General features: G+C 38.0%; 1 protein-coding gene across 1 annotated transcript; it reads right to left on the bottom strand.

Annotated features, from left to right (window-relative positions):
- Nucleotides 1–7757: 7757 nt before the first annotated feature.
- LOC141900453 (uncharacterized) lies at nucleotides 7758–16952 on the bottom strand. Its single transcript, XM_074787374.1, has 6 exons — nucleotides 16805–16952; nucleotides 11334–11440; nucleotides 10037–10141; nucleotides 8859–8945; nucleotides 8011–8085; nucleotides 7758–7913 (listed from the first exon to the last, which is right to left on the bottom strand). Exons 2-5 carry the CDS (start codon nucleotides 11401–11403, stop codon nucleotides 8012–8014), a joined length of 336 nt encoding a protein of 111 aa, XP_074643475.1. The 5' UTR covers nucleotides 11404–11440; nucleotides 16805–16952; the 3' UTR covers nucleotides 7758–7913; nucleotide 8011.
- Between the last annotated feature and the right edge of the window lie 3084 nt (nucleotides 16953–20036).

The following is a 20036-nucleotide window of genomic DNA, read 5'->3' as shown; positions in this document are numbered from 1 at the left end:
AATTATCGTAAACAAATCAGTTGGATCATAGATAAACTTCAATTCATGGTTTGATCTTGGAGCGATCATTATTTCTCTACGTTTGATTAAGTCTCGTTTCTTTTTGTAAACCGCTTAACGACGACCCTAAGCCCGCACACGTCCCTGTATATCACAGTAGGACCCGGGTGTCCAAGACTTTCGATGGTATTTGAATATTTTACTGTTAGATAGAGGTCACTTCGCGCCTTTGTATCATTTTATGTGCATTAATTCTGAAATGAATTTTTGACTTGCTAGCCATATCACAATCAGCCCTGCGCCCGGTCATGATTAAATGCGTACTGTATTACGTATAATCACGTATGTTCTACCCTCAAAGGCCGCTGCACGTGTGTGAACCACTAAAATATGATTTCGTAACTCATCAATTCGTCAAACAAATTTCACCTTAGAAATCGTCAATTCCTCACTCGTCCGACAACCTATGTGAACCTAGAACTAGTAGCAGCGGACACGAGTGCGATCTACCGAATCATAACCAGAAATGACTTTTCGGAATGTGTAGTGTACTTGAGGATGGGGGAAATGCAACAAGCAAAAATGATGGAAACATATTTTTGTATACCAAAACGTACCCTTACCCCCGGGCTCCAAACCAACTGTAAAGAACTATCGATTTTCATGGAACATATATGTTTTTGTGAAAGAAATAAGAAATGCGTGTATGATGACTCCTTCGACTTTTAGGATGAATAAATTGAAATGGATATAGGCAAATATAGATCTTCGAATTGATTAAAAAAGAGGAGTACGTAAACGCATAGCCTCATAGTTAATAACGATAGCAAAGGGTAGATGAGCGTATTCATCTAGCAATACAAAATGTAAAGAACAAGAATTTGCATTGGTTCGATTGTGTTAATTTTCATCCAGACCAGATACTAATAACAGCGCTTTATTCGTCCGTTGAAGTGCACTAACATTGGTAACAATTTCAAGTTCATGTTCATGTTCCGCAGTTCCATAAAAACGATAAATACAAAAGAGTGTAGATTTTTTCGAGTTTTTCTTATTTGGGGGTATTTTGAATACCAATTGAACTCCAACATGCTCTGTATACATTATGCCTTTCTCTCAGAAATAGTTATCCAGATTTCCTTGTCTGGATGAGTGACCAGACCATACGCTGGAGTGATAACTTGGTCAGGCACCATCTTTATCTGAAACCGTCTTATAATTCGTGCGATGAAAATACAACTTTCGGTTTGCGAAAATCTGTATCCGGGACATTTTCTCTTCCCAGCGAATCCAAACGGCTCGAATGAATGTAACGGTCGTGCTTTGACTTGTTCAATCGAGAACCTCTCGGGGTCAAATCTAAAATATGATTCGAAAATATTCGTTTACTCCTTCTGAGAATCTGTTGAGTCAATCGCGAAATGAAACATTGTATGCTTACTTGCAAGGATCGGGGTATAAACTTTCATCACGAAAGCAAACTCCTAATGCATGAACTACTGGGGTCTAAAATGATAAGTCCGAGTTAGAATTAAGCACTAATTCCCCTCCTTTACTCGTATAAATTCAAGATTTTCCAATAGAAATGCTTACTCCCTTAGGAACAACGTGACCACCAAGCATAGTGTCACTATCTGGGTTGTACCGAGCAGCCATGGGAGCCACGATAGCGCAGCGCAAAGTTTCATTGATAATTTGATGTAGATATCTAAAAGATTGATGAGTTAAATCAATTGAATAATAAGGACCAGTAAACAAGTATGAACCATATCGATTCCAATGTCTTACGGCATCTGTTTAATGACATCAGGAGTCACATCTTCATTTTTATCCAATATCTTTGACACTTCTTCAAAAAGTTTCTCTTGAACATTGGCATGCGTTGTGAGGAAGTATAATGCCCATGTCATTACTGAAAGAGAAATTGCATTGGTTTTAGGCCTTTTTTCCTCTTTTAATTACTTGATGTACGGATCCCAGAATCCTGCAAAATCATCAAATCAAAAGAAAAATGGCTTTTTGTCCTCCGTGTTTCACCACAAATTTTCAATACAATTGTTTTTCATATACCCATCTAAATTTTCGACTAACTCAAGCTGTGTTATCTCAATTTTCAATCATATTATTTGCAAAAATGTTTTCATTTCTCCACTTATTTGAGTAAAGTTCATTACAATTTTCACTCCTTATTGATTTCTTTTCTGCAGTCCTTCCGAAGTTTCATGTGGAAAATAATGAAAAAATCGTTATAAAAAATCGTTTTTAATTTTTTCCCCTAACCCTCTCACGTCTTTCTTGAAAAAAATCCGTACCCCAAATAATTGAAAAAGGCATACGCGGAGTTAAACTCAGTTTAAAATGTCATTAACGGTAAGCCTACTTACAACTTGCCGTCGTGTGGAACCCTCCGATCATATAAATCAAGGCGTCACAGGCAATCTGCTCCTCCTCATAATCTGATTCGAGTATAACATCAATGAGGAGTCGTCTTCCATCAGTGGGTGGATTGGTTCGGCGATGGTCTATTATTTCTGCAACCACTGACTTTAAATGTGCAAGAGCTGTAAAATAGCGCCTGGAGTTTGAATAAATATATACGTACGTTTCTAGGATTGCAATGTTGTGCCTTTCAAATCTACACTTCGGATTTGAAGACTTGTGGGCAATTGACAAAAAATGCAATGATCCCTATTACTGAGATATTTTGAACTAACATGAAAAGAACGTCGGTCAGCCATTTAACCAGATATGCTGAAAATCATTGAAAGAACCCTTTACTGCTCCTGACACACAGACCCCAAAATCAAATACTGTGTGAACTAACTACATGTGTTCCCAGAATTTTGGATACGATATGGATATACATGTATTATAGTAGATTATTTCTCATGCTTTGTGTAGATCTTCCATCAGGCCCGGTTGTCATTCAGGTATATATTTCATAATTAACGAATGAGAATTCCATCGATGAATTCATTATTGTCTTAATCACTTTCAAATAGGCACCTGATTTGTAGAATTTTTCCTCCGCACTTCCGGGCGCTGAAGGTGTAGCCGAAATTGTATTCTCCATTTCAGTCCAGCACTATGAGATAACAAAATTGTTGTTAGGGATAGATTGAAACACGGTTCGTAGCTCATTATCATTAGCAATGTAATTTACAATATTATAGGATTTTCGGAATTTCATTATTGCTTTATCGTCATTGAAATAATCTCCATAACTTCCTTTTGCGATCGATTTCAAAGCTGATGCAGTCATGCTGTCGTAAACAGGAATATGTTGATCATCGACCATTTTTGCCCATTTGTTAATCAGTTCTCCAACGTTCTAAAGAATTGGAATTTATATTAGATATTCGCCATTCAAATATATCAAATCTTTTCAAATTTTCTTCGCATGTTTGATAATAATAATAATATTTATTTCGCCATGTACATATGCAGTATAAATGATATATAGATTATAAAGAATTTACATACATACGAGGCTGGATGCTTGGAAAGCCAATGGAGGCTGTGTCCCGTAGGGATCCAAGCACCCAGAAGAAAGATCAAAATTTAATGAAATTAGGTAGAATGAGGGTGAAATGAAAACGCGAAACTTGATGTTTCGCGAACGTCGAAATGGTGAGCTGAGTTTGATTACTTCATTGAATAATGGGTTCAATGCGCAGACTTCTGGATGACTGTAAGATCCGTCATACAACTTTCTCCTCTGGCGACCATCCTCGCCGTTAGCAAACTGTAATGACTTCGTTCCTATCAATGGTTCAAATATCTGAAACAACTCGCCTGGAGAACACAGAGATAATGATCACAAAAAACCTCAATTTATGGTTTGATTAAGTCTCGGAATATTTTATTCTTACGCGGTCGATCAAACAGAGCACTCTGCTCGATGAACAGTTCCGGGGTTGAGATGCTAACAACCATCTTTTCTCCCATCCAGAAAGATATGATTGGTCCATGAGTTCGATGCGTTTCGAGCAAAAATTCATGTAGACTACCGGATTTTCTAATATCTGGGAAATTCCCTTCCCTAAAAGAAATACAATTCAACAGTTAACGTTATGTTCATCGCCGTTAAAGACGCAACTTCCACTTGATACGTCACTCGAGTGCTATTCTATTCGTAGTTACGTCGAAATGGTGAGCTGAGTTTGACTTGAGTAGGTTGAACACAATTTCAAATCGCTCATTGAGATAAGGGAGGGGTGGTTCTTGTATAAGCTCATATACCGACACACATTTAAGATTCTTACTTCGGGTCCGAAGGCTCTAATCCTGGGATCGTTGTTTGTTTTTTCGCAGTCTGAAATGAGGCTTATAGATGAGATTCATATAGAAAGAGTATAAAGAATATAGAAAGAAGATTGTCAAATATTGTGAAATAGTCTTGAAACTATGTCCACGGCACAACCAGTAAAAACTGGTTAGCAGAGGTTGCAAGGATAATCAGACCGTCGTCTTGAATTATACATTTTAATCGATAGGTATTGTTCCTTTTCGGAAATAACTCCAGCTCTACTCTTGTCCACTGATTAATTTACAACATTTCACTTTCTTTTTCATGCATTAATTTTTAACCGAATAGCTATTTTGCCTCAGCTAACGTTGACAGAATTAATGAATACATACCATTTCGACTTCAGAAACCATTCTTTGATAAGAGCCCATCTATCAAACAGAATGTTTTTCTCGAGCCCTCTGACCAGATTTTTGCACAAGTTAACTCAAATGAAGTAACGAAAAACCGATGGGAACCGCAGGCCAAAAACCCCAAACTCTCCGATTCATTGGCCGTGCATTGAAGTATAGGAGAATTTTAGAATGTATTTCTGATGAATGAAAAAAACGTATTCCCCACGCGAGATTTGAACTTCTGATCTTCGGTATATGTTTACTGATCTACTGTGATTTACTGGAAGCTAAGTACTTGTTTTCTAAAAACGACATAGCCATTGCAACAGGTCACGGTAGATCTATTAGCGGACAAAAACCGGGAAGATCGAATTTGCGCCAAATGTAATAGAAACAAACTGGGTGACGACGAGTATCATTTCATCTCCCAGGACAACGTTATCTCCCTGACTATTTCTTAAACAGACCAAGCTTATATGCCTGCAAACAATTTTCAGTGTACAAAGAAATTTGTATTCGGGTAATCATATATTAGTCAAACCACGAAGACAGTTTTTGAAACCACATATCAAAATTGGACGTGTTAGTGTAGGTAAATGTCTGTATTGTGTATGTATCTATGTATGCTACCATCTGTAATTGTAATTTTGATTTGAATAAAGAAGTTTCCAGTTTCTAGGCGCCATTTTGTGGCGGTCCCTCGAGGTCCCCATTGTTGCGATGATTTGCGCTCATTTTTAAAACATAAGTTTAGATTGAATATCACATAGTTCTGCAGTCCCTTGCTCGATGAACTTAATTTATACACCATTTTAAAGGAAATGAAATGCAGATATTTGTTGGCGATTCTTGGAATTTTTGAATACATGAGTTTGATATTCAATCTAAACTTATGTTTTGAAAATGAGCGTACTATCTGTGTTCATTATATTCATTCTATGTGGAGCAATAAACTAAAACTGAAACTGAAGTACCACTCTTACAATGGAACCTCGTTGAAACTATACCTCAGATTTATCGGTTATAACAAACCAAGAATTTCGTCCCAAATAGGACAATCTCATTAATTTCATACTAGATACATCGAAAGGTTTTCTGGTTCCCTGAAGTTCGTTGTAACGAGGTTCCATTGGAATGATCAAAATATTATAGTTACATCCCTTACCTTGTGAACATAGAAAAGTGCAAGAATGCTTACAGCGAATATAGTCAATATTGCTAATGATAAAATTAACTCAAACATACTATCGTGGATTATGATGTGTATCGAATCCTGTTGAAATATACATCTGAGAACTAATCCAGTCGCACCTGGCCGTAACGTTAGAAGGTAAGTGCCTGAATTGAGCGCATTTTGAACATTTTTAATATTCTCGTGACCCAGAGAACTAGTTTCATTTTGTAAAGCACCTCTGAACGACCCCGAGCTTTTTATATTTGAATAAGCCAGAGAAGAATCGCCAACCATTCGCACAATGTACGTTGTCGTTGACTCGAAGGAACGTTTAAGCTATTTTATTTGTTCTTCTATTTACGTTTTCTTGTCTTCCTCCGAATCATAAACTAACCAATATATATTAACATTTCTTTGTCTATTTCAGGTCGGCTATTTTAACAGAAATAAAGGGATTTTCATGGCCCGTTAGCATATGCATTTGTTATATAGTGACGGTAATTATTTTTCCAGGGGCGCATACAATTTTCCCAAGGGCGCATACATTTTTTCCAGGGGCGCATTCAATTGACGTTAACAAACGATATGGTATACAATGCAAAGAACAGACGAATTTGCTGATGAAATTATACCATCTAAAAATAATCATACGATGGAATTCATTACAAACAGACAACCGTTTCTGCCAATTAGAAAATATGCTATTTGCTATTCGTTGACCGGTCGTATTATGAGTCGCCAAACACCTAGGATGTCTACGACTGGTTACGAAGTAATACTTACTAGAATGATACGTAATGATATCGATTTGTTTATGATATGGCGCTCAGACTTATTTTTGAAAATAATTATCAACTAGCAATCGGTTTGTCAGCTGGTCAAATCATGGTCAAATCCAGTACCTTCAATGATGTAAGCTATGAACACTAGCACTCATTACTAATGACGTGTAGCAACATAGCATTTATCTTGGGTAGAGAGTTCAAGTATCCGAATAACCATAGAAGCGATTTAGGTTTTTATTGTTATGATAACAATAAAAACCTAATTTTCTAATGAATAAAAACAGTTTATTGACAAGAACGTTTTCGGGATCATATCCCCTCATCAGATGAAATGCAAGTGAAACAAATAATTAAACTGCAGGTTTATATACAACATAAGTTACAAAATTACGAGTGCTAAATTCTAAGCTAATTGTAATTAGTTTGTGTCAATAAAGTATTAGAAAATGAGGTTTTTATTGTTATCGTTTCTATGGTTATTCGAATATACCATATAGTTACATTGGCTACATTCACGTTCTAATTTCCGATAAGCTCAGGTCATTTAAGTAATGCCACAGGAAAAATAATACCGTAGGTAAATTTGCCAGAAAGAAATGCAGAGAATTAAATGAACACGAGAATTTATTATGATATTCTTATTCAATACGTCCACTAGATGTTACATATTGAATGCCCAGTTAAAACATAACATTTTTCTAGTTAATATTCGAGTTGACTCGAAAGATTGTAGCTTTTCCTCGACCTTCGTTTTCTCCTTTAACCTCCGAATCAGATAATTACTCAAATATCTAATTTTTCGTCGTTTATTTCAGGGTGGCTTTTGTGGTAAAAAAGAATGGTGAACCTTGTTCATGCCCATCCAGGCCAGAAGCATGAGGGAAATGTGGGTGCTTCATTTTTATTTTGGTTGGAACTGAACTCGGGTTTGTCTAATACGCCCCACCCAACCACTCCGGGCCGGGCCTGTCGTGATAATATCCCGTGCTAAATTACTGGAAGAAACGACTGTCATCTGAGACAGTCGTTTCTTGCATGCACGCATTTGCAACCGGTAATTGTCGTTAACAGACAACACAAGTGAAAAGAACACACGAATTTGCGTACCCAACGAAGGATTTTATTATCTACCTTTTGAATGAACATACGCTCGACTTGAATTCATACTATTTTTTGTATCAATTGAAAATTCGAATATTTTTTTGACCTGATTTCTACGAAATATATTTTCATATTGCCATGCATTTTTTATCACCGAATGAAATCTGCAGCTATACCGGACTCGTCCATGCAATGAAATCCACACGATGCTGTAATAAACGCAATGCGAATAACTTAAAAACATATATACATTTAAACTGAAATAATACATTCATCGTGCCCTCGAGTTGATAGAGATTTCCATACCTTAACAATCGCAGCTCGGACAGCCATTCTTTGTACACGTTTCAACACTGCTGCATTCGATTGGAGGGCAATAACCTACAGAATGAGGCATTCAAATATATGTGATGAAGATTCAGCTAAACCGTACTCTGATGACTCATAAAAAACCAGTACATTTCCAGCGTCAAACACGAGTCAAATTTGGGCAGTGCCTAATTAGGGAGCGCGTGCAAATGACGAAGACTATTCACTGGGTACTAAACAATGCTGTGACAAGAATGGTTAGTCACTTCCGGAACCAGAACACGTACTAATTTGGCCCCGTGCTAAAATTTGGCACGGGTCTATTCCGGCATTTCTAGACTGGTCACATGTGGCCTTGTCAAACAGGTGGCCAAACCAATGTGACGTGTTATAAGCAACGATCACACCAGCGTTTGGGAGTGATCCATATGAGCCGGACATTGGTCGTTATAATAGAAAACCGCTGTCCGTTGTGATTTGGACGGATTATAACGATTTTCGCCACAAGGTTGAGACTAAGGGACTGAATGGTTATGTTATATGCCCAACGATATATTTTAAAGAAATGAGTATTTTCCTATAGAATCAAATATAAACTGTTGATTCAAATCGTGATCACCATTTCTGGCTCGAATTTGTTGGTGGATTCATTACAAGCTGCGGGGTGAAGGTCATTCATCAATTTTAAGATTTGACCGAAGATTTCCACGTTCGATACTGACTGAATTTGTAGAGACTTCAGTTGTAGAAGGGTCTTCAAAATCACCATCATCAAACATTACTATTTACAAATGTGCACACACAGTTTTAATAAATTAAACAAAACAAAATAGATGAATGCTTACATTCGCACGTCGTACATCCGTTAGCATCGACTACTCGGCCGTGATCGCAGACGATGGCCGGACATATCAGACTTCCGCATTTTTTGCCTGTCAGAAAGAATTTTCACAATCGAAAATAAATCTTCAGTGTTAATCGTATGACTTCAACTGATGTAGACCAATCGATCAAATGTATGTGCATAAGCCCCGCTAAGCCCCGCTCCATATCTCGAACAAGGATATCGAGGTGTTCGATAGCCAACGTATCAGATATACCTTGATAAAGAATATTGTTCTTTTACATTTATAACTACTATGCGTTATTCTAGAGGTTCTGTTTGAGTCGATGTGCACTACATCATCAATATTGGCGTTGCAAAAAATTACACGATTGTAAATTTGGCGCTAACTTTGTAATTGAATACATTTTATGCCTCTTATATTTTTCATTCATATTCAATAAATTTGCTTATCCTTTTTATAATGAATTTTGACCACACGTGCCTTACGTCATCAATATTGCGGCTAGCCTGGTTTGTTATTTTTCTTCAAGGCATCAATAAACTTTCATGTTAGTTTTCCTGTTACGTCTATCGATTATGGTTTAATTGATATAAGCATCATCATCTATATAGTATCACATGCATGCATGCATTCTTTTACCATCACCGTTAAGGCTGTTTTCACCAACGGTTTCCAGCTAGCTTTTTCCTGCAGCTTTTTCCAGCTACGTGAAAACGACTTAAGTGGCACACATGTTCACGTAGCTGGTTCCAGCCAGCTTTTTCCTGCAGCTTTTTCCAGCTGCGTGAAAACGCCCCGAGCAACAACAAGCACGAATGTGCATGGTCGCCCAGACAACCGAATTTCAATACCAGTGGCACGCGTTTTTACGAGCGGTTTCCAGTCACTGGACAAAAAAGCTATTGCATGCAATAGCTGGAAATTGCCGCTGGTAGCTGGAACCCGCTCCCGCAGTTTGGCCGTTTTCACGAGCTTTTTTGGTGGCAGAGCTGGAAACCGCTGCGGCAAGCATTTTTACGAGCTGTTTCCAGCCAGCAATTTCCAGCTGAGAATTTTTGCTGTAGCCTTTTCCAGTTGCCGCGTTTTCCAGCTCAGGGCCAATTTTTCGGTGTTTTCACCGCTCGTGAAAACCAGCCTTTAGTGGTACCCTATTGCCGTTGCAATATTGTCATTACCATTGCCATTGCCGTTGCTATTGCCATTGCTATTTCCGTTGCTATCGCCATTGTCATTTTTACCATTGCTATTGCCACCATTGCCTTTGCCATTACCATTATTCCCTAAAATGATAGCACTTCATTTTTAGTTAGGCCTTTTTTTAATTGCTTGCAGCACGGATCCGGCGCTGTCGTTTCTGTCAATTGGGAAAAAAGAAACATTTTTTTTAAATTCTTTTCCCTTCACCCGCGCTGAAAATCCGTGTGAACTTTTGAAAAAATATTTTTATTTTTCCCGCCCGCCGTTCTGCAATGACCGCTAAATTAGAGAAAAAATACAATTTTATGTTTTTCCGTCCTCCCGTCGTGTCTTTTTTCAACGTTCCCGATGTTTGTCATCGAGGTTTCTTTCGGTAAATAGTAGGATTTCGGCAAGCGAAAATGCCGGCGGCAGCTTTCCAACTCATTTGTTGGAAAGGAAGCAAAGAGCTTGACAGGCGATTGTCAAGGCTGTCACTTGGTCTCAGGGTGTCTGATGTGACATCGATGGTAGATACAGGCATTATACAAGACTGTGCGTCCAATTTGCATTATGTGCCTTGATGCTGGACTGTGCGTGGTTGGGAGGGGCAAAAAATAAGGAAATCAATAAGATTGTGTTCTGTTCTGAAATAAAGAAATATGTGATTTAACAATTTTATATTTTTTCTTTTATACCTCCAGGATATCCCATAATAGCAGGCAATAAATGGGAAATTTTTTATTTTTTGTTTGTTTTTCTTCCCTTCACCCTTCCAGATTATGCGATGAAACTCCTGTTTGAAAGGAAAACAAATAAAATTTTTTTTTTTCCTCTTCACCCTTCCACTTTTTACAAGGTCTTTTGGAAAATTTTTATTTTTTTCCCTCCACCCTTCCATTTTTTGGGTAATAAAATCCGAGCTGCAAGCAATTTAAAAAAAGGCCTTACGAACGCGAGAAAACATCAATCACTCAACTAATATATGATTTCGAAAGAAAGGTTGAATCCTACGAAGCGTAACTAACGAAGTTTTGAATCATTACTGAGAATTTATACAGAAATATAGAATTTAATTATTCATGATAATTGGTAATCCTACTAAAAATGCATCCTAAATGGATAACAGCTTTAACATTCGTTTGACCTAAGTTATTTTAGTCACTCTAACTTATATACACGTATAGTTATGTATATGTATGTGTCGTTTAATTCAACAATATTTTGCATGTCTTTGTCTCTAAGTAAATGAAGTAGTAAAGGAAATATACATATCCATACTTATGCCATACGTACCTTTGACCGAGAAGGGAAGTAGAGCGATTGCGGCAATCAGCACCAATACAAGTAAACGTGTTCTCGCCATCCTCAAAATGAAAGCGATTTCCAAGACACCCACTTTGCTGGAACGATAAAGCGTGAATAACACAAAACTGATGGCACCAGTTGTTTGGGCAGATGATGCAACTTTGGACGCACCAGGGGCTCCGAACCGACTTCTAAAGTGCTATTGATTTTTGCCCATAACAGATGGGTCTTGTTGAAAGATTTGAAAAAGATGTGAACAAAAACAGACAAACAATGGCAGGGAAAGATTCTCAGCATATTTTCGAGTATGCCAGATATCATTTTCTTAGTACATTGAGAATGAAAGATAACACATTTCAGTGCCTTAATTTTCGAAGTACAGCCTTTCGGCTCGCACTGTATCCCTCGGAACCTACATCATGTATTTATGAGAAAAAAAAATAAATAATAGTATCGATTATCAATTATATTGTATGTACGGTTTACGAAAAATAAATATCTATCTATCTATCACATGCACCTTCTTTTGATATAAAGAAAAAAAAGTACGACAATCGCGCCACCGGGGAAGGGTGCGAAACATCTGTCTCCTCGTCAAATGCCTAAGTCATGCACTTAATAACTATAATTAGCACTATATCTACGTGTCGGGATATAGAAATATCAATGACGAAACGAAGATGGTTTCCATGAGAAATATGAAAATAAATCTGCCGTTGTGTCTCATCTACTACCTGGTGTCAAACAAATGCGGTATGTATGTACGTGCAAAAAGCTCGGCAGTCCGGTTTTCAAATGGTGTTTGAAATCATTACTGGAATACACTTTGGAATCTCGTTTCAACAATAATCAACTATACGTGTCATTATCCTATCAACAGTAAACGCTTTGAATTGCACATTCACACTTTGTATCATCGAACCAGAGATATATCAGAGCTTTATCCCTAGTTTTTTTTATGAGGATTTGTAGAATTTGTAGAAAAGCTTCTTGATCTTATTCAACCTCACGCTAATTTCATGTTATCATTAGCCTACGATCTTTCGAAACCTTTTCTCTTCCATGCCCATCATGGCCGAACAGAATTGGTCGTTACATCTCCATTGAGGTCCGTCAAGATTCCCCAGCCCATGCACAGCCTGTATGACCAGCCGGCCAACTCGAAGGTCTGGGAAAAGTACGATCTTCCACCGCCAGATCCGAAGTATTTTCGTCGAGTACCAGTCATAGATGCCAATCCGGCAACCGGTCGTAAGTTTGCCTTGCTTCAAATAATCGGGTGTAATACCACAAGGTATTTCTGCTTTCCGTAAAACTATCAACATTGCGCACTCAGATAAAGATGCAATTTACCCAGTTTTTGTAAATACGTATACCATTACATTCCTCACTAGCAATCCGGGCACATTTCTGGGTTTGTTTCAACTTATGAGTTAGTACATTTTCAATTGTTTTAGATTCTTATTTTACCTCACCGCTGTGGAGTTGGATCCTGGAAATAAATCACGATACTCCGTTTAAAAACGATGTAGAATACGATTGAGTTATACAAAAAGACATGCATTTTTGATGTGATACGCTATATGTGACTGGTCATCGAATGAATCGTTGATTCGTTTAACTTTTAGATAAATGTCCAGCGCCCTGTGATAATTATTGCCCCTTTGGTAATAAACTCGACAGCAAAGGATGCCCGACATGTGAATGTAACCCAGAAGGTAAATACGCGTGCAAAAAAATACGGTGCACTGCGAAATGGCAATGAGAAACGATATTTCATCAATAATAGAATCCATTTGTACTCGAATGTCCTTAGCCGTCAATTAAGTAAATTTGCAGATAACTACAGGAATACCTGGGCATTACAAATTAGATTAATAAAGACGTAATAATTTCGAATATGGGCATACCAATTTGCTATTGTCGAACCGAAAGACAGACACCCCTTGAATTTACTTCAATTCTTGTCTTTTCTACAGGAGCTTCTATCTGCCCAAAAGTCGACTGCCCAGTGGACCCCTGTCACCCGTATCTCGCGATGTGTCCAACTCACCCGGGAGCAAAATGTGTGTAAGTATATCGAAAATGAAATTCCGCACTATGTCCTTAACCTAATACATCGGGTGATATCTCCAAACTATAAGAGACATTGCTGGCTTATATAAGATATTGTAGAAATAGAAATTGCCAGGATTCGGAGGAACTGGTGGTCCATATTCACGAGATTATTCTCTCGATTGAAATGTCCCACCTTTCAAATCAAATCTCAAGAGATAACACTCCAAACCCAAATGGCATTTATCTTAATTGAGTCCATCTTGGAATTATAAGGAAAGAAACGTCCATATTGATTGCGCAGTATATGTATTTTCTATAATTTGTAGCTTGTTTATCAAAAATCGGTATTTTTAAATCCCTTCATTGATACAGATAATGTCTGTCGATCAGAGAACAAGGTTGAATTTATTGTTGTTGTATTCTTTAGACGCGTCTGTCCGTGTGGACACAAATTCGTGGACCCGGCCACTGGTAAAGATGTCAACTGCGATCCGAACGGTGGCGATGACACGGCCAACTTCATGCGAGTTTGGCGCGAAGTCAACAAGGAACTGGACAATTTCATCATACCGGCAGGAGAAAAGGCACCGAAACAAGTGCACGGCGGTGACTTGTAGGTATCTAACTAACGCACAAGTAGATCACGCCTTATCATTCAACCAACTGTTGACTTTTCTATATCATACTCTTCAATTTGATTGCTGAAAAGGCTATGAAAATACATTCATAACGAAACTATTTACTAGATAACGTTTCGGCAAATTGTTTATAAGAGCCAAAGTCATGTAGCATCTGACCCTGTCATGAACAAAAATGACATGAAATAAAAGACTCTTTTTAGATTATGCGACTCCATTTCTCAATATTTTCTTTTATCAAACAATCTGTGCTCTAGCGTTTTAGCACCCTCATTTGCGTACCAGTGATTTCATATAATGGCCCGAATCAGCCACCATAGTTAAGATTTTGATTGCAGCTTTTTTCCATAGATGACACTTCAGTATGAACACGCGGTCATTTTACACAAAGAAAGATATCTGACTCAGTGGATTTGACAGATAGGGTGAACCGTTTTTTTGTTCATCCATTTCGCAAGGATATACACGCGTAATGCGTACAAATTGACTGCCGCAGCTGCCACGAAGAGAAAAGAAGAATTGAAAATACACGCTCCATACTGTTCCAGCGAATTGATCCATCAGCTTCCATAGAAAGTGCCTTCCTGATTTTCTATTGAGCGGATAGTTCTTGATAATTCTGCTATAGAACAACAGCTATTTTGACGTTCAATACGGTGTCATAATTAATATCGAACCCACTCGCTGTTCGCCGCGACCTGCGATGCCATATAGTAAGAAGGGGTCTATTAACGAGCTCGCGGTTGGGGGTTGTCTAGTCAGCGGACGCGCTATGGATTAACTATGGAATAACTCGGTTATTTTATGTCAAGTCTAGATCGCTGACAATATCAGTCAATTTACACGACTAAGGACGTCCCGGTGTGACATTCAATTTCTGTGCGTCAGTCTCTATCTCTCTTATCATGCCAAATTGAATTATTGGCTAAAATGCAATCGTATAAAGAAAAAGCATTTCCGGGATAGAAAGAATGCGATTCTTCAATGAATTAAAGAAGAAAAAATCCTGTTCAGACGACTGCCTTCGTCCGTGATTCGAGTCCCGATCTCGGTGGTTGACAGATTTTCACTCATTATGTTTATTGCGGCAAGAGATTCCGCAGGCTAGTACTTCACTAATTCTATAATCACTAGACATGATTATGATAGCGTATAATTATAGCGACTTTCGAATTATCATTACAATCATTGACTTCTTAGAGTCCGTTGTACAATGAATGGGTTTAAGATATGCATGCATTTATAATTTAGACTCGCGACATGTTTGACCATAGGGATATAGCAAATTTTGTGAATGTTTCGGGACAAACGTAATCAAGATCAGTGCCACGCATTTCTAGAGGTCATTATCCGTTCGAGTTCGCCCGGTCAACGCTACCCCCGACGTCGTCGTGTTGCTACGCCGTGCGAGAAAATTGGAGGCACTTTTGTCATCGGAACAATATTCAAAAATACGCGCTGATGAACGTTTATCGTTAATCACTATACACTTGTCTCTTGTTGATTGAATAGTTATGAAATATTAGCGTTTCGATGATCACCATTATCTAAATGATCGTTATCTAGATCACGATCAGTACCATCACCTGTCGCACGCGTCGTGGTGGTAGCTCAGTCGCGACTGATCACAGCTTCGACGCGAGAAAGCTCGCCTGGTTTTCACGCATTTGTCCGTTCGACAAGAAGGCGCGCACAATTAACGCGATCACTCTCGTAAATCATGGATTACCACGATGTCACCGAATTGAAAAGTAACGCCTGGTCGGGATAATCACACAATTCAATCACGGATAGCCTTTTTAAGGAATTAGCAAGGTATGTATCTTCGTGGAATTTGTATCTAAACAATCTGGGGTTAGACGGCTTTATATTGAATGAAATAGGCTAAAATGAATGAGTCGGTTCAGTTCAGAAAGTGAAAGCCCTGAATCATGATATAACTGTACATCTCTGTGTATAAAGGCGATCATAAGATATACCTGCATCTCTAAGAATAATGGTAATTGACAAAAATCGTTCACCTTTGGACATTTTGATGTTGGGGGTTTGATCAGCAGCTTGCAGTCAGTAGGCGTACGAGCGCCTCCCGTGGGATCGGGTACGGCGCTTATAACTAAGGGTCCATGATGAAACGTTGACGTAACTTCCTAGAAAATCAACTCGGAATAAAACAGTTTTCAACAACGAAACATATATTTAAAATCCGAACTAGTACGTAGAAAAGATCGACTTCCGTGCGCTATAAGTGTTACATGTTTGAGGCGTATTCAGATTATGTTGTTAAATCGAAATAAATGCATATGTTGGTTGAGGCACTTTTCACCGGTTAGGACACACTGGGAACCTTTTACCATATCATCAACACGTGATTGTCTTGATAGAAGAAATAACGCTCTTTTAATAGTGATAACTTTGAAGATTTTCTAGGCAATATTCGCATATTTACCAAACCTGATGAGCTGTATAAATGTCTATGTATACAAAACATGAGGATTTCGAAGAAATTTGATATAATTCTATTCAAGCCTCCAAACAGGTTTTAGATATTTTCAAGGGAGTTGAAATATGGAAACAGAATGATAAAATGTGATACACAATATCGATAGACCTTATCATATCATTTGTCGTGGCAGGGAGGTGACGTCTAGTTATGTCGACCGATGAAGGTCATTCATAAGCTCATATAATGCGTGAAACACTAATTCGAATATGTTTTTCACTTTCCATGACGTAATACGTAAGTCGCATAAATACTATATTTACCGGAATACTGCAAATGCTACTCGACTCGTCAAGTGTTACAAAACCGCGACGTCTTTGTCCGCAAATCCAATAATATATATTCCATTCAGGCTTTTCAAAAGACGACGCAAGACGAAGAAAAGTCAACCGCAAAATGGCCTTTTCGCGTTGAAACCCTTCGGTACGGTAAATACCTATTCAATCTAAATCTATAATTAGTTCCCTGACATAACTGACATAATATGAATGACGATTTATTCTCAGACAAATTGGAAAACAAGTTTATGGACTGATATTTCAGTTGATTGAGTTTTTCCCGTCCACCGCCTCAACACCATGTATACTTTGCGATGAATTTATAATTCAGTTTCAGTTTAGTTTCAGTTTTTCAGTCATAAATATCGTTTTAACCATTGAGATTTTATTATGAACATAAACAATTACAATACAGAATGGAGGACCACAAATCGTCCGGGGACATCATGTGGTCTCGAAACGAAAACATAAAAAGCATTATTATTACGTAAAAATAGCGGTTATGTACATATTGTTAAAAGTCTACATTCTAAAGGTTTACAAGTTTTCAGAATCTGGTGGTGTTTTCACATCACACACGAATCTTTGAGTCGGTGGCAATATAGAATAAGCCAAGAAGATAGATATTCAAGTAGTCATAATTCATATATAGTCTTCTGCAATAAAATCTAAAATTGATGGTTGCGTATAGTATTTCAAAAACAAGTAACAGAATGCGACAATTCGTCCCCACTACGATATTCGATATCGTATGTCATATACGTATTCCAATACATGTATATCGATGACACGCGTGCATCGAGCGAGCATGTAGGACCCTTGACACGACCGCGGACATATGGGCATATTCGTTTTTCGCACGGCAGGGGTTCCCGTATACATAATGCATATTATCGTTCAACAAGTCGAAGTTGGTGCCACACTATGTTGTTTCCAAACAACGAGGGGTGCCACATGTCGAGCCTTTCGAAGAGTTGAATCAACACGCAAGACCGTGCAAGAAATTGATAATGAAAATTATTTTAGATGTGTTAATTAATGTATAATCGTATAGACATGTCTATATCGTCATCAATAAACGACAGTTATTGTCAAGATGAATAAGACCATGATGAACAGAACGAGTGAGAATGTGTGATGAGTCCTAAGCCCCTCGTGCAACCCTCCACGAATCAGACCCTAGATCCGCCCCTGTTAGATTTAAGACCAGTTCAAGACCATCTTGGTACTCTTAATTAACCACCGATCTTAAACCCTCTTTGAGAAACCGGTCTCAGCGTTTTCATCAATGAATCACCGTATTCTAATTGACTCCATTATTTATCAATAAGATATTTTACTATGATTAATCGTTGATATTCAGCGCGTCAAAACGAAGTTTAATTTATATAATTATCTTCTTCAAATCGTCATGTGGCAATTCTTTGTAAAACACCTGCGACAATGATAGATCGTACGAACGGCTGGTGGCGGCTTTTTTGACCGAAAAACTCACAAAAGACATACATTAAACATTAAAAGCTATTAAGAAACAACTGTTCCGTTGTGATCGTAAATGTATTTCTGTTTGAAGAAGCCCGCGTATATTTTCTACCGTATAGAGACGTCTGCGATCGAACGGCAGCAAATCCCGTAAAGCGATTGTATAATGGACGTATTAGAAGAAAAAATCTACTAAGAAAATAAAGTCCATAATGCTTTTTGAATTCGGTTTAATCCTTTTCGTTAATCAGCTTAGGAGATGCCATCATACTTGAATAGAATGAATAAAAGAGGATTGATTTGGCTGCGGTGTAAAGATGGCAGCGAGTCGGTATTATGAAAGTCTGACATGAGAAATATTCATGGAATATTAGAAAAAATATTGCGCAAACATTCGATACACTTAGAATACGAGGGGGAGGACGATTATATTTCATTTTTCTCTTTACCGGTTGGTGGGGGTCTTCGATTATTTTTCGAAATCCTTTGTGATGTGTTGCCGACAAGCGTAGGCCTAAATGCAAATCGGTAGGAATGTGAAAAGTCGTGTAGAGTGTACTTACTTACCCCGGTGAATGGGTTTATCAGAAACAAAAACAAAACATATCAGGAATTTGATAGTTAGAAAATGCTCTGACTGCGGAATTTATCACCGGCTCCCACGCCACGGTGTTCTTGATTAGAAATGTCAAATTTCAAAAGTCACGACTCCGCGATGATATCATGACGAATATGGTGGCAGCGGCAATTTTCAGATCGAGACGATGTATAGATAAACGCGAAGCTGTACCATGAGAAAATACCTAATCGTTGGTGGGAGGCTTTTATGATCGGATGGACTTATACCAACGTTAGGGATGACAAGGGTCAAAACACGGTGGAAAAGGGAAATGACGTAAGATTTTAGAACGAGGACTAATGAAACGGGATTGTATAGATATCCCCAACCATTAGTCAGAATGTTTAGGGACTATGAAAAGGATGCACTGACTGTTTAGTAGAAACCGTAATTGATGTCATGCTTCGAAACGACAGTAAATAAACAACGAATTTCCATTCGTATACGTAAGAAATCTCGCTAAGATTTGGAAAATCTAGGATTTTTAGTTTGACAGATAAAACTAGAGCTCGAAATTTTATCATTGCATATATTCGTGGTCAGTGTGCCATTCATACAAATTTATACTTTTTGCATTTATTTAGAGTATGATTTATAAAATATCTTTTTCAAACGTTGCCCCGATAGTTTTGAAAGCATTTTGACTGATGTCACTCATTGTGACACGACCGCGTGAAACGTTGTTTTATTCGTATAAGGTGCAAAACGCATGCTTCAGAGGGTGATGTTTAGTTACTACGTTATAATAATCGAATATTCGTGTAATGCAAATACCATCCTGCAAAATTATTCATTTCTTTTATCAAATATTTGCTTGGCAAAATTAATCTATGCTGAGAGATTTGTAGTATAGGTTTTTTCAGCCAGCATCGGGGCGGATCCAAGAGGGGAGGGGATCTCGACCCCCCCCCCCCCCGCTCATGTTCGAAAATTTCTGATAGTGCATCGATCATATATTAATGATGAAACTAACCACCACAATTAGAATATATATCGATTGCTGTTAGTCGGAAATTACTCTAGGTAATGAACGCATTCTATGGATGCATTTTTCATTTGAATATCTAAAAAAACTTATCTGGGAAAACACTACGCTTGACCTCCCTCTGCTCGAAT

Source organism: Tubulanus polymorphus, chromosome 2 (genome assembly GCF_964204645.1).
Source record: "Tubulanus polymorphus chromosome 2, tnTubPoly1.2, whole genome shotgun sequence".
NCBI lineage: Eukaryota > Metazoa > Nemertea > Palaeonemertea > Tubulaniformes > Tubulanidae > Tubulanus > Tubulanus polymorphus.
Note: the sequence above shows the minus strand (reverse complement) of the source record. Positions and strands in the feature narration are given on the sequence as shown.